The sequence below is a fragment of the Lissotriton helveticus genome, chromosome 5_1, assembly GCF_964261635.1.
Source record: "Lissotriton helveticus chromosome 5_1, aLisHel1.1, whole genome shotgun sequence".
In the NCBI taxonomy this organism is placed as follows: Eukaryota; Metazoa; Chordata; class Amphibia; order Caudata; family Salamandridae; genus Lissotriton; species Lissotriton helveticus.
Window position 1 is genome coordinate 170044042 of NC_136065.1, and position 14032 is coordinate 170058073.

Genomic DNA, 14032 nt, shown 5'->3' on the forward strand with positions numbered 1-14032 from the left:
GGACATATCTGCATGGACATCTGCTGTTTAGTTCAATTGCTAGATAGTACAAGTGAACAGGTCTTATTAATAAGTACATATACAGGCCCCTGCTCATTACAAATTCCCCAGCTACATGATGGCTTCACTCGAACATATGGTGGTTGCTATGTTTGCAATCAAACACCTTGTCTTAATAAATCCTTACAGATGCCAGTAGTGGATTTATTAAATTGTGCAAATAGAGGGCACCTTAGAGATGCCCCCTGAAAAAGCTACCATTATCTAGTGTGCTGGGTGACTGGTATAGTCCAGCCTGCCCCCACAGAAGCATTTCTGAGCCCCTGTAGATGAGAACCTGCACTCTGAGGCCAGAAACAGTGCCTGCTCAGGAGGAAGGGTTCACACTTCCTCCAGCAGGATGGCTAGTGAATCTGCATACCAAGGCCAGGGACTTCCAACTTCCAAGCCCCTGCTGCCTTTAATATGTAACCTCGGCTCCTCCCTCATCCTGAGGCTTATTTGGCATCAGGAAAGGCAGGAAATCAGCTATGCAAAGGCATGGTGTACTACCAATCCAGTGACACCCCTAAGGTGGGCTCCACGAAAGACGGGGTCCACCATTTTGATGGAGTTAGGAACTCTGGGACAGGTTTATGCCCACTACCCACAGGAATCTGTCATAAAGGGGGCAGACTGACCCCAAGGGTAAGTAGCCCATTGACTACCACCCTTCACTCTCCTTAACACCCCGAAATTCAGTGTTTAGGTGATTCCCCAGCACTAAGAACTTAGATTTCTCTGACTGTAGAAAGAAGAGGGCTAAGTAGAACCTAAGAAGGGAGAACTGTGGACTGCTGGTGGAATTTGGTGCCAACCCCTGCCTGCCTACCTACCTGATCCTGCCCTGACAATCACAACAAGCCAACTCGTCCTGCAGCTGTGCACCCCCCAAAAGCTTCGGAGGGCCTCCAGTACTTTACCAAGCGGTCAGCATCTCCCTTGAAGTGGAGGAGCCACTTTCCTGCAGCTTGCAGGCACCAACCCCTAAGTCTGGTTCACCGTTCCGCTGTACACTGGGTCCACCGACGCTGCACCCACAGAGGAGGAGGCACCCGTGCTGCAGAAGGCCAGATCCGTCTCCCCACAAAGTGTGGAGACGCCAGAACCAACTGGAGCTGCCCTGCACCAATACCTGGGGTACCAGACCGCTTACAGCAACCAAATCTTGTTTGAATCTAATCAGGACTCCAAAGGCAAAACAACCGACCAGTCAATGAGGGCAGTCAGCATCACGGAGGCCAGCAAAGAGAGTGGCCCAGTTGTACTGTTATGCCTCCCTCTACAGGTCTAACCAAGAACCACAAGCGCCTTTGACGCATGGGCCCAGCTGACCAAAACCCTCTGCACCCGAGCTCCCCAGACCGGTTTCATGACTACCAACTGTGCCCTCCTGCTCCTAGGATATACATGTACCAAGCTCCCCCCTCCCCCGGTTGGGAGCTCCTCGACTTGTTCCCAAGTCCCCCTCTGCAGCCAGTTTCTAGGTTCCTCCCTCTTTCCTACGATGTCGCGTCCAAGGCTACTAACCTGTCCAGCACTTCTGCAACTGGTCACTCGAGGGCAGGTAAACTCGAACTCCTGGTGGCTAATATGGCCCCTCAAACACCTCTAGTCCTGAAGGAAACCCCGGAATACAATTGCAAGTACCTGTATGCAGTAAATGCCTCTCTCCATAGGAAAGCATTACAGCGTAAAAACTCATTTGTGCTACAATTTTACTTTTCTTTAAAAATTTCTATTTTGAAATTACGAAGTTTTTGGTGTTAAAATATATATAAAAACAATTGCTATTTTTCTAAATTTCTTCTCGAGTAGGTGTCTCATTTATTGACTTTGGGTGTGTTCAACAAATGCTTAACACTACACTTCGATAAGCCTAAACTGCTCACACACACTACCACTGCAACTGGGCAGCCACATAGTGTTTGGGAGTCCCTGACTTTGAGAAATACTATCAATGGGTAATTTAAGTTTAGAAAGAGCCAGTCTCCTCTGTCTAGCGCCCTACAACAGATCGCCCAACAGCTGTTCCAATCCTCTAGAAAAGGATTTAGGTAACACTACAAGTATGTTAACAAATAATAGAGAAGTCTAGGCATCATACCCATCTTGGCAATCGCTGCACGACCTGCCAATGAGAGGGGCAATACAGTCCAGAATTTGATCTGTGCTTTCCTAAACGCATCGCTGCACCTAGATTCCCTTGAATTGTCCATGTCTGTGTTGTATAGCTTCACCCCGAGGTATATGAAGCAGTTTGATGCCAAATACAAGGCACTCAACCCTGCGCACAGCGGTCTAGGGATGGCGCCTCTGCCCAAGGGGAAGATACACGATTTGCCCCAGTTGATTTTAAGTCCAGAGACCAAGTGGTCCGGCCAGGACTTTCGAGATATCGCTGATTTAGACCAATTAGTCACCAGCATAAAGCATGACCATGTGCATAGACGCAGCCATTGGGATACCCTGGACCACCCCAGTTCCACATAGCAACTCCGCAAGTGGTTCAATAGCCAATGGAAAAAGGAAAGGGGCATCCTTGAAGTGTGCCTCTGTATACAGTAAGAAGGGGGGCCCAGGTAGTAATACACCTGTCAAAGCCATATTTACTCAAGACAGAGTGTGCGCATGTCCAATCAAGGGATTCAAATGGCATTTCCCGATCGAAGGTAAGTCAGGCCAAGTCCGGATAATGGGAAGGCACATAGTTGAGGATAGAGAACAATTGTCTGATATTGAGATAAGTGCTGCGTACTGGAAAAAACGTAAATTGATTGATGTGGATCAAGTTTGGGATTTCGGGGAATATTCTAGTTGATAGCAGTTTCTGTTCGCTTACATTTTAGAATCTGTTTTCAAAGCCAAAAGAACAATCCATTAAAGCATGGCACAACTTTTCCACTCTCGCATAGCGTTGCTTCCATGAACAAAACACAAATTAAAAGTGCATAAATCAAAGTAAATAAACAATGTGCATACTCTGCCAAGGTATACTTTTCCATAATTGCATGCAAACATACAAGGACAACTGTGAAAAAAACACGTATTTTTCCACTGATCCCTACCTAACGTCAACATAAAAGAAGACTAAAAAAATTACTAATTTGCAGATGCTTTGTGGAAAAAAACTATGATTGTGGAAAATACCTGTTTTAATTTTAGAAAGAAATTCTCTGTTGAACTTCGTTTGCTGAAGGGCCAGAACAATCGCTCATTGGGTGGGCAAACCCGGACTTTCGTCTCCAAAAGAAACCTCACGGGTTCCTGGACCTCAGTAATTACTAGATCAACTGCAGTCGTCATGAATAGCACTTTATCTGCAAGAAAATTGAACAAGACTAAAAATATCTGTTGTTACAGCCAAAAGATAACCTTTCTTTTTATTAAAGGTTTTGCAGATGTTGACAATTCATTACTAGACGTTAACTGAGTTTTTGCTTATAATAGATTATTTGCAGTGTAGGTTTAACAAACAAGTGATATTGGCCCACAAACCAACTACCCACTTCTCTACACACTGAGAATAAAATGAAAGGAGCTTGGTCAAAATGGGTAGTACATTGTGAAAAGCAAACACTGGTAAAGTCAATAGGTCTGACGTAGGCAGACAGTCTTTTGGCTTTGTCAATGTTTGCTTTCTTTCATCAAGATTTTTTCAAAACTTTGTCGGGGAAGCTGCGGAGCTATGACCTAAATGAAAAATATTTGGATGAAAGCACAAATATTTTTGGAAAATAAAATGGAAATGGCACACCAAATCAATGGTTAAAGAAGGGGGACTATAAGGTAAAGGTAATCGTAGTAAAATCAAAAGGTCTTGGCTACGCTCGAGAGTAGTAATAAGCAATTCCGTTTTAACAGATGCCCAATGAAGATAGCATAGGGAAAATAGTGCACACTTTCTTTTGGTTTGGTAATTTTGTTGATCATTTCACAAAATCGAGGAACTTGTTCGGGAGTGGACTACACCCTGGCTAAAATAATTCATAAATAAAGTGTTTGTCATGGTTCAAAGTCATTTGTGTGCGTTTTCCTTGCCGATGGCCAGCTCACGGCAACATTAATTACGCTCACTAAAGCAGCAAAGTCAAAATGTTGCTATGGAGAAGGATATGCATACTTTACCCACTATTTATTAAATGAGATATTCTGTTGCTTTAAGACTACAAAGCAGTACGACTGCAGTGAGGTTGATGACGTGCAGGATGCTGCCTCTGTATATACTATGCCAAAATGAGGTATAGTGTGCACAGAGTCCAGTGGAACGCTAAAATTAGGCAGAGGTAAAATAGATAACACCTTATTCTCTATTTGTGTAAGGTGATCGTAGACTCAGTAATGTATGACAATGAAAAGAATAAAGTAATGCAAAGCTGAATGCACTTAACAATATACATTATATAGTTGTCCTGTGAAAATATTACCTTTGGGGGTTTCTTCATTTACAACTTGGAAGTGTGGCGATTTTGGATTCCAGCTGCCCGTAATGACATAGGATTTCCCATCTGAACTTTTACCCATAGACTCCTGAAAAGGACAAAAACGGGCATAAAAAAAATTGCTTTAAAGAACGATGCAATAAATGTAATGTAAACACAAATAAGAATCGCTAAAGTAAGGATTATGTTACTTACCTTGTAACCATTTATGTGTTGCATGTAGTGCTGTAGATTCATATGCTCTGCATATCTCTACCATCTAGTGTTGGGCTCGGACATTTACAATTTGTTTTTCTTTAAACAATTCTTTTGAATCCCAAGATCTTGGGACGACTCCTCGTTGAGGTAATGCGCATGGTGATCATCTTTATCATCTGATTGCATTTTGCTTCCGGTGCAGTGAAAGTGCAGCTAGAAATAATCTGCAGTGATGGCCATGCAATGTGAATGAAAGTGAATATATAAATGATGTGAGTTTCATCTGTAACAACGAAAAACTTTTAGGGAGATGAGTGAGCACATGTGAATCTACAGCACTATAGGCAACAAATAGATACTTACAAGGTAAGCTACATAATCCATTCGTAGAATATGTGGCTGCAGATACACATGCTCTGCATAGACTTGAGCAGTAACCCCTTGCGGTAGTTAGTCAAAAAATGTTGCACAATCAAAAGAACAATGTGGCTCAAGTTAAATTGCAATGCGAAAGTTTGTCTGATTTGAAAGAATGATTCAGATGAGCCACATTGGGAGATGCGCCAATTAATGCGCTGAGGGGTCGACGATGTTTCGATCCTTGTTAGTCAGGATCATCTTCAGGACCGGGTTGCCTTTGGAAAACGGTGCTGGAGCAGCGGTGCGGAAGGAGTTGCTCGAGGAGCAGGTCTGGCAGAGAATGTCCGGTGGTGACCTGATGAGGAGGGGACTCCACTTCGGGGGGGGGGCGTCAAGCGTTGCCGGGACGCTGTGTGTACCGGAGTGGTCGGAGGACGGTGCCTCGGTTAGACCAACCTGGAGCTGAGTTAAGCAGCGGGGAACGGCGTAACCTCGCCACGGTCCTGTGCAGGGTGCCGGTTTCTGTGTTTGTTGGTAGTCATAGGTGTGCCCACGTTACTAGAACACTACTGGCCTTTTAGTCCAAACTGTTGTGGTGGTGCTGACTGTAGGTTTACCAATATGGAGAATTGGCGAATGTACTTCAAAGAAAAGTAGGCATTTCTTCAACACAACGAGTGGCACAAGAGGAGGCATGGCGGCTGGATTCAAGTAGGTGTAGCAGAAACAGGTCTACTGTTAGCAACAGTAAACCCACCTTACGCTGTCGGGCACATGGCTAGATGTTGAGCACCGAGGCTTCCTGTGATTTGTGGGATAGTGGGAAGCATTGGCAACATGGTTAGCTGAATAGACAACAAGAATCAATATCGTCACCACTTAGCTACCAACACCCTTTTCACACATGTTGGTATTACCTTACTAACATTCAATAGGTAACTTATGGGTAATTTACCAGCACTGTTCCATTTTCGTGCGCTAATTCCAACATTCTACACAGTTGAAAGGTAAAAGTAAAGCCATTTTTGGCTGTAAATAGTGACAGGCTCCCGTTTAAAATGGAAGTATTTACATAGCCATAGATGCAATACCCCTCTGCAAATTTAAATTACACCTATCCTAAACTTTGCATCTATCCCAAAAGAACTGTATGTCAATTCCCAGAGCGAGATTACTATTCAGCTAATGGGGAGTAAAAACACAAAAAAAGGAACACCAGATTTTCCAGATCGTGCTCCGATTAAAGACATGCAGGCAGCTATTATCCTTCCTTGCTTTGTTCTTTGTGTTTCTGTTTTAACTTATAACAAGAAACCTAGCAGGAGCCTCCTGCCTTGTCATAAAATTTAAAGCAGGGTTCAACACTCCTCCCCCCCATCAAGTTAGTGACTCGCCTTTCATCCTATTTATTAGCTTAGAATTGGCACAAAGAAACGGGTTTGCATACATATTCTTTAGGACACAACATTGATCCAGCATAATGATGTATGCACGCATGCAAGTCACCATGCATGTGCCAATATACTGCATGATGTGGGCACCATTTTGTTTATTTATTATTTTATTACCATGCATGCTTGGCAGGTGCCAGTTGTGGAACAATAAATATATAAATACAAATAATGTAAGCATTCAAAAGCACAATTTGAAGAAAGCTGTCTGGCAACAAATATAAGCTCTCTGGCCTGACCAAAAAATAAAAAAGAAACGTGTAAAAAAAAACCAACAAAATAAAACACTGACCACATACTTTCATTGTGGCACTTATTGCATTCCTATCTGTATCTACCCCTTTGCTTGCCAAATTTCTGCAAACCCAATGTATGTGTGTTCTTACAAATCAAATATTTTAAAAAATACCAATGAAAGGTTTTCGTGCGATATGTTGCGTCCCCATACATTTCGTTATTTGCTAATGAAACTGAATTACTGTGTCGTGAACAGATGCGTGTCTAAAAAGTGTGTCACCAACATGAAAAGTTTGGAAAGCTGTGCTCTAGGACTTCAGGAGCCAGATCGAGTTGTCTGGGATCTGGGTGTCTGATTTTGTGTGACAAGATCCTGGCTGTTGGGGAGCTTCTTGCGACGGACTATCAACAAGCAGAGTAAGGTGGTGTACCATGGATGTCTTGCCCATGTGGGAGCTAACAGAGTAAGGATGCGAGGTGTTAGCCTGAGCTTCCTCACCAAATATGGAAGAAGTGGGAGAGGTGGAAAAGCATAGGCAAATATCCCTGACAAATTCATCCATAGTGCATTGCCCTGTGACAGTGGGTGCCGAAACCTGGAAGCAAAGTATTGGCATTTTGCATTCTCTGCTGCTGCAAGATATCTATGACTGGCATTCCCGAGATTTGGAAATACTGCTGAAGGACTTGTGGGTGGAGTTCCCACTCGTGGACTTGTAGCTGCATCCTGCTTAATAGGTCTGCAAAGTTATGGTCTACTCCTGGGAGATGTTCTGCCAGGAGATGAATAGGACGTCGTACTGCCCATTTCCATATGATCTGTGCTAGCTGAGTCAGCAGCAGAGAGGGAGTGCCTACTTGTTTTCTGAATGTAATACATTGCGGTCATATTGTCCATCATTATGAGGACAATGTTGTGATGTATGTAAGAGAGAAAGGCTTTAAGAACCATATGCATCACCGGTAGCTGTAAAAGGTTGATGTGATGAGTTCTTTGTTGAGCAGTCCATACCCCTTGGACTGTCACCTCCAAAATGTGTGCGTCCCAACCCTTGAGGGATGAATCTGTGGTAACAGACACCTGTGAAAGGGACAATAGGCAAGCCCTTCTCTGTAACAGATTTCTGCTGTTCCACTGATGCAGACAGCGAGGTACTGTAGGCTGAATAAACGCAAGATCTTCTAAACTGCCCTCTCCTGTGACCACTGAGGTACTAAACATTCCACTAAAGGGCACATGTGTAGCCTCGCATTGGGGACATTGGCTATGCAGGAGGCCATCATGCCTAGGAGACGCATTATTGTCCTGACTGGTAGGCAGCAATATGGCTGAAAAAGAGCTAGTTAGTTCTGGAGACTGAGAACAGTCCGGGAACTGCGGTAGGCTTTGGCCGTGACAGAGTTGAGAATCACATCCAGATAGTGTTTGATCAGGAGAGGTTCCAATTGCGATTGTATTACATTTACTGTGAATCTCAATCTGTGGAGCAGTGATTAGTGATTGCGCCTTGTGAATCCTTTACACATTTTTCTCTATCTGCACTCTTTATCAGCCAATTGTCTAGCTATGGGAAGAGATGGATACACTGCCTCCTTAGGTGAGCCGCTACTACGCAAGACATTTTATGAACACCCTTGGAGCGGTTATGACTCGAAATGGCTGCACTTTGAATTGATGACTTATCATGAACTTCCGGAATTTTTGATGAGTCGGATGGATGAGAATGTGGAAGTATGCATATTTGAAGTTGAGGGATGTCATGATATAGCCTTCCTGGAAAAGTGGTATAGCATCCTGTAGGGTGACCACAAGAAAATGTTCTGATAGGATGTAATCATTGAGAGGCCAGAGGTCTAGTATAGTCCTTAATGTGAGACCTTTTTTTTTTTAGAATTAGAGGGAATATCTTCCTCTGCCCTGATACCACTTTGGAACAGGCTTGATAGCTCCCTATTCAAGAAGTGGCTTTACATCTTCCTTTAAAAGGTATAAATGTTGCGGACTGAGTATGTGTCTACTTGGAGGTATGTTTGGTGGTGTTAAAATTAGTTATGGACAATAACAGGGCTGGACTGTTGAAAGCACCCATTGGTCAGATGTGATGTCTGTGCACTGTGTCTAGAACCCTAGGAGTCTGCCTCTGACAGGTGTGTGGTTGTGGGGGCACTCAAGGGGAGTCATTGCTTAGTGGTAGAGGTACCCTTGGCTGGGCTAACTCTACCTTTCCCTCAGACTCAATTACTTCTATACATGCCCCTATCAAAACCATGACCTCCCTACTGATGGTAAGGCTGCTGTTGTCTTTGGTAGATTCACTCTTGGTCTGAGGTGAATGCTTTACTTCCACCTCTTTGTATTTGCTTCTGAAAGGACTAGTGTGAGGTTTGTGGTGCACCCACTGACTTAGCGGTTTCTATTTTTTTTTTTAAACGGACGTATTTATTATGAAAAGCGTATGATAAGGCCTAAATGTGTGGATTAGTATTACACGGTGTTAAAGCCTGTAATCAGGTACTTGTCACTACCTTTCCAATTTCTATGGCTTTTTTAAATTTTTATTTTTTTATTAACATTTCATCTACATGGGGGCCACGTAAATTTTCTCCACTTCCGTTTAATCCCAAAACACTACCAATCATGTCTGTGTAAAAGAATTGCGGAGTTTATACCCCTCACTGAAGTGTCCGCTGTATTGAATGCACATCTAATAGTCGCATTAGACACACGTTTTCCATCACTTACCAGATCCTCCCCTTGCTTCCTATATTCATCTGAAAAATGTTGGAGATCCTACTTTTCATCCAACTGTGTTCTGTTGTATCTTGTGAGCATCCCTACAGAGTTGGTAACCTGACAGACATTTGCATTGCCTACAGCCACCCTCTTCCCTACAGCTTCAATCCTCTTGCTTTCTTGGTCAGGGTGAGCATCTCCTCATTGCTTGCGCTGTTGCCCGTTTCCATGCTGTAGCCACCACTAAGGAATCAGGGAATGGGTGCCCTCTATTGTAGACCAGGTTTGAGAGAGGGTGAGGGTTTATATTTACTCTGTACCCTAGGCTTTAGTACTCTACTTTGAAAGGGTCTTGAAAAAGGTATGCACCCTTTATAAGGAATATGCTACTTACCAGTATGCATCTGTTCTTGGCATAGAGGGCTGCAGAGTGGTACATTTATGAATAGATCGCCATCTGGTGTTGGGCTTGGATGATTGCACTTGTTTTTCTCTTGGAGAAGTCTTTTGTAGTCACGAGGCTGGTGACTCCTCCCTTGGGTGATAGTGCGCATAGGCATCGGCTCCATCCTTAGATTGTTTTGCCATAGTAGGGTTAGATGGAGAAGTATGATAGAATACAGAAAGAGATGCCCATGTAAGTATCTAAATAAGATAATGTTGGAACAGACACAGGTTTCGGGGAGGCAGGAGGGCATGTCCAACTCTGCAGCCCTCTATGCCAAGAACAGATGCATACTGGTAAGTAGCATATTCCGTTCGAGGCATATGGGTTGCAGATGGTACATTTATGAATAGATTACACAGCAGTTACCTCCCTAGCGGTGGTCACCAGTGTCTGTTGCAACAGTTTGAAATAAAGCTTTTAATACAGCCTGGCCCACTCTTGCTTGTTGTGTTGCCTTCACGTCAAAAGAGTAGTGTTTTGTGAAGGTATACGGTGTAGACCAAGTTGCTGCTTTGCATATGTCATCTAGGGGAATGTTCCCTAAGAATGCCATGGATGCCCCTAGTTTGCGTGTAGAATGAGCTCTAGGGGGAACAGTTAATGTTCTCTTTGCTTTTATGTAACATATTTGTATACAATTTACAATCCACCTGGCAATGCCTGCTTTAGAGATAGGGTTGCCTTTGTGTTGGGGGAAAACGCTACAAATAGTGGTTTGGTTTTTCTGAAAGTTTGAGTTCTTTCTATGTAATATAATATTGCCCTTTTGACATCTCGTGTATGTAGGGCCCTCTCTGCTACCGTCTGTGGCTTTGGAAAGAAAACTGGTAGTTCCACTGGTTGATTGATGTGGAATGCTGAAATTACTTTAGGTAAGAACTTTCGGTTTGTTCTAAGAACCACTTTATTCTGGTGTAGTTGTAGAAATGGTTCTTGTATTGTTAATGCCTGTAACTCACTCACTCTCCTAAGGGAGGTAATGGCTATAAGGAAGGCCACTTTCCATGTAAGAAATTGTATTTCACACCTATGCATAGGTTCAAAAGGTGGTCCCATTAGTCTGGTGAGTACTATGTTAAGGTTCCAGACTGGGGAAGGTGGTAGTCTTGGTGGAATAACTCTTTTGAGTCCTTCCATGAAAGCCTTAATTGCGGGTACCCTAAAACGGAATAGATGTTGCCTGTTTTGCAGGTATGCTGCTATAGCTGCAAGATGTACTCTAATGGAGGTGTAAGCAAGGTTACATTGCTGTAAGTGTAGTAAGTAGCAAATAATATTTTGTGTAGATGCGTCCAGAGGGTTGATGTTGTTACTGTTACAGTATACAGCAAACCTTTTCCACTTTGCTGCATAGCAGGCTCTGGTGGTGGGACGTCTTGCTTAATTAATAATTTCCATACAGTTTGGAGGTAAATTTAAGTATCCAAATTCTAAGACCTTAGGAGCCAGATCGCTAGGTTCAGTTGTTTGGGATCTGGGTGCATTACTTCTCCATGGTTCTGTGTAAGGTGCATGGGTGAGATTCTTAATTTTTGGTGTGGCGCCTGTGAGAGTTGTAGGAGCCTGGTGAACCACGGCTGCCGTGCCCATGTGGGTGCTACTAGTATCATGGTCATTGAATGCTGTTGCAGTTTTCGAACCACTAATGGAATTAGTGGGAGAGGGGGAAAAGCGTTTGCAAATTTGTTGGACCAATTTATCCATAATGCATTGCCCTGCGACAGGTGGTGTGGGTACCTGGATGCGAAGCTTTGGCATTTTGCGTTCTGATGAGTGGCAAAGAGATCTATCTCCGGTTGTCCCCATCTTTGGAAGAATGGCTGCAGTATTTGGTTGGGCAGTTCCCATTCGTGTATTTGGTCTGACTCTCTGCTTAAGATGTCTGCTATCTGATTTTGAACTCCTGGTAGGTGTTCGGCTAACAGATAGATGTCTTGAGGAATGGCCCATATCCAAATTTCCTGCGCTACTCTGGATAGTTGGAGAGAGTGTCCCCCCCCCCCTGTTTTTGAATATAATACATTACTGTCATGTTGTCTGTTCTGATCAGGACTGCTTTGTTGAGAATATGCATTTGAAAAGCTTTTAATGCGAGGACTACTGCTAGCAGTTCTAGATGATTTATGTGCAGTCGATTTTGCTGTACACTTCATCTTCCTTGTACTGTGTAGCTGTCCATATGAGCTCCCCATCCGGTGAGCGATGCATCCGCTGTTAGCACCACTTGTGGAATTGGTTCTAGGAACGACCGCCCTTTGGAAATGTTTGTTGTATTCCACCACTTCAGAGAGCGATGCGTGCGGTCTACCAACACCAGATCTGTAATCTGACCTTGAGCCTGATTCCACTGTGTTGCTAGACATTCTTGAAGCGGACGCATTTGTAGTCTGGCATATGGGATCAGCAGTATGCAAGAGGACATCATCCCTAATAACTGCATGAACACTCGAGCTGGTAATGAGTGCTGCGGTTGAAATATTTGAATTAATGTGAGCATTGTCTGAATCCCGACTGGATTGGGGTATACTTTGGCTTTTTCTGTATTTATAGTAGCCCCTAGATATTGTTGAACCTTGTTTGGTTGCAGGTGGGATTTTGTGTAGTTCACCGTAAACCCTAGCTTGTGCAGCAGTTGAATTGTCTTTTGTGCGTTTTGAAGACATTCCTTTTGTGACGTGGCCTTTATTAGCCAGTCATCCAAGTAAGGGAAGACATGTATTTACGGTCTTCTTGGGTGTGCTGCAACCACTGCTAGGCATTTTGTGAACACCCTTGGTGCTGTTGTGACTCCAAACGGAAGGACTTTGAACTGATAATGTTGTCCTTCTACTACAAACCTGAGGTATTTTCTGTGGGCTTTGTGAATTGGGATATGAAAGTAGGCGTCTTTTAGATCCAGTGTAGAAAGAAAGTCCCCTTTCTTCAGTAAAGGAAGTACCTGTTGGAGCGTGACCATGTGGAAATGTTCCGAATTTATGTATGCATTGAGAGGTCTGAGGTCTAATATTGGCCTTAGAGATCAGTCTTTTTTGGGAATTAGAAAGTATAGAGAGTATACTCCTGTTCCCTGTTGATGTTGTGGAACCTTCTCTATGGCATGCTTTTTTAGCAGTGATAGTACTTCCTGTTTTAATAATGTCAGATGATTTTGACTCATTGGACGCTGTCTGGGGTGGATGTTTGGTGGGGTAGCCGTGAGTTCTAGGCAATAACCATGTTGGATAATTTGTCTCACCCACCTGTCTGATGTGATGTTTTCCCAAACAGGTAGGAACTGTGATAGGCGTCCCCCGACCGGTGTTGCATGGTCTGGGGGGAGCTGTATGAAGTCACTGTTTTGGGGTAGGAGAGTTGCGGTTGTTGTTGTTTCCGCGACCTCTACCCTTGTTGTTGTTACCTCTGTAACTGCCTCTAGAATTCCCTCTGGGTGATGTTGGTGTAAAAGAGGTTGATTGCTAGCTTGTGCCTGTATTCTTTGATCCGCCTCTATAGGTGGACCTACGAAAGGAACCCCTCTGAGCTGACTGTTGCAATGCTCCCATTGACTTAGCCGTTTCTGTGTCCTTTTTCATTTTTTCTAACGCCTCATCTGTACCTGAGCCGAAGAGTGTTTTCCCATCAAAAGGCTGGTTCAATAAAGAAGTTTGTACCTCCTGTTTGAACCCTGAGCCATGCATGTCTTCTTAACATGATACTGGTGTTTATGGATCTTGCCGCAGTGTCTGCTGCGTCTAAGGCGCACTTAATGGAAGTGTTAGTTATTATCTTCTCTTCTTCTATCAGCTGATCTGCCCTTTTTTGATGTTCCTTAGGGAGATGTGTAATGGGTTTTTCTAACTCATCATAATGAGCTCTACCATAAATTGCAAGTAGCGCTCGAGTATTTGCTATGCGCCAGCTGTTTGCTGCTTGGGATGCTACTCTTTTGCCAGAGGCATCTATTAACTTGGACTCCTTGTCAGGAGGAGGAGCTACTAACGAGTCCAGAGGTATTTGCCCCTTAATAAATACTGGGTCTTTTGGGGCTGCCTTATACTTTTTGTCAATTCTTGGGTTTAACACCCTAGCCCTCACAGGGTCTCTGAATATGTCTGATGTGTGAGTGAGGAGACCCTTAAGCATT

General features: G+C 43.7%; 1 protein-coding gene across 2 annotated transcripts in view; it reads right to left on the reverse strand.

Annotated features, from left to right (window-relative positions):
• RABGAP1 (RAB GTPase activating protein 1) overlaps positions 1-14032 on the reverse strand; it is an 855191-nt gene that overhangs the window by 649149 nt on the left and 192010 nt on the right. For both annotated transcript variants that reach the window (XM_078641966.1, XM_078641967.1), the window contains 2 exons: positions 4467-4569; positions 3190-3359 (listed from right to left, as the gene is read on the reverse strand). In XM_078641966.1, the coding sequence (XP_078498092.1) occupies positions 3190-3359; positions 4467-4569 (273 nt within the window). The remainder of the gene's footprint in view (positions 1-3189; positions 3360-4466; positions 4570-14032) is intronic.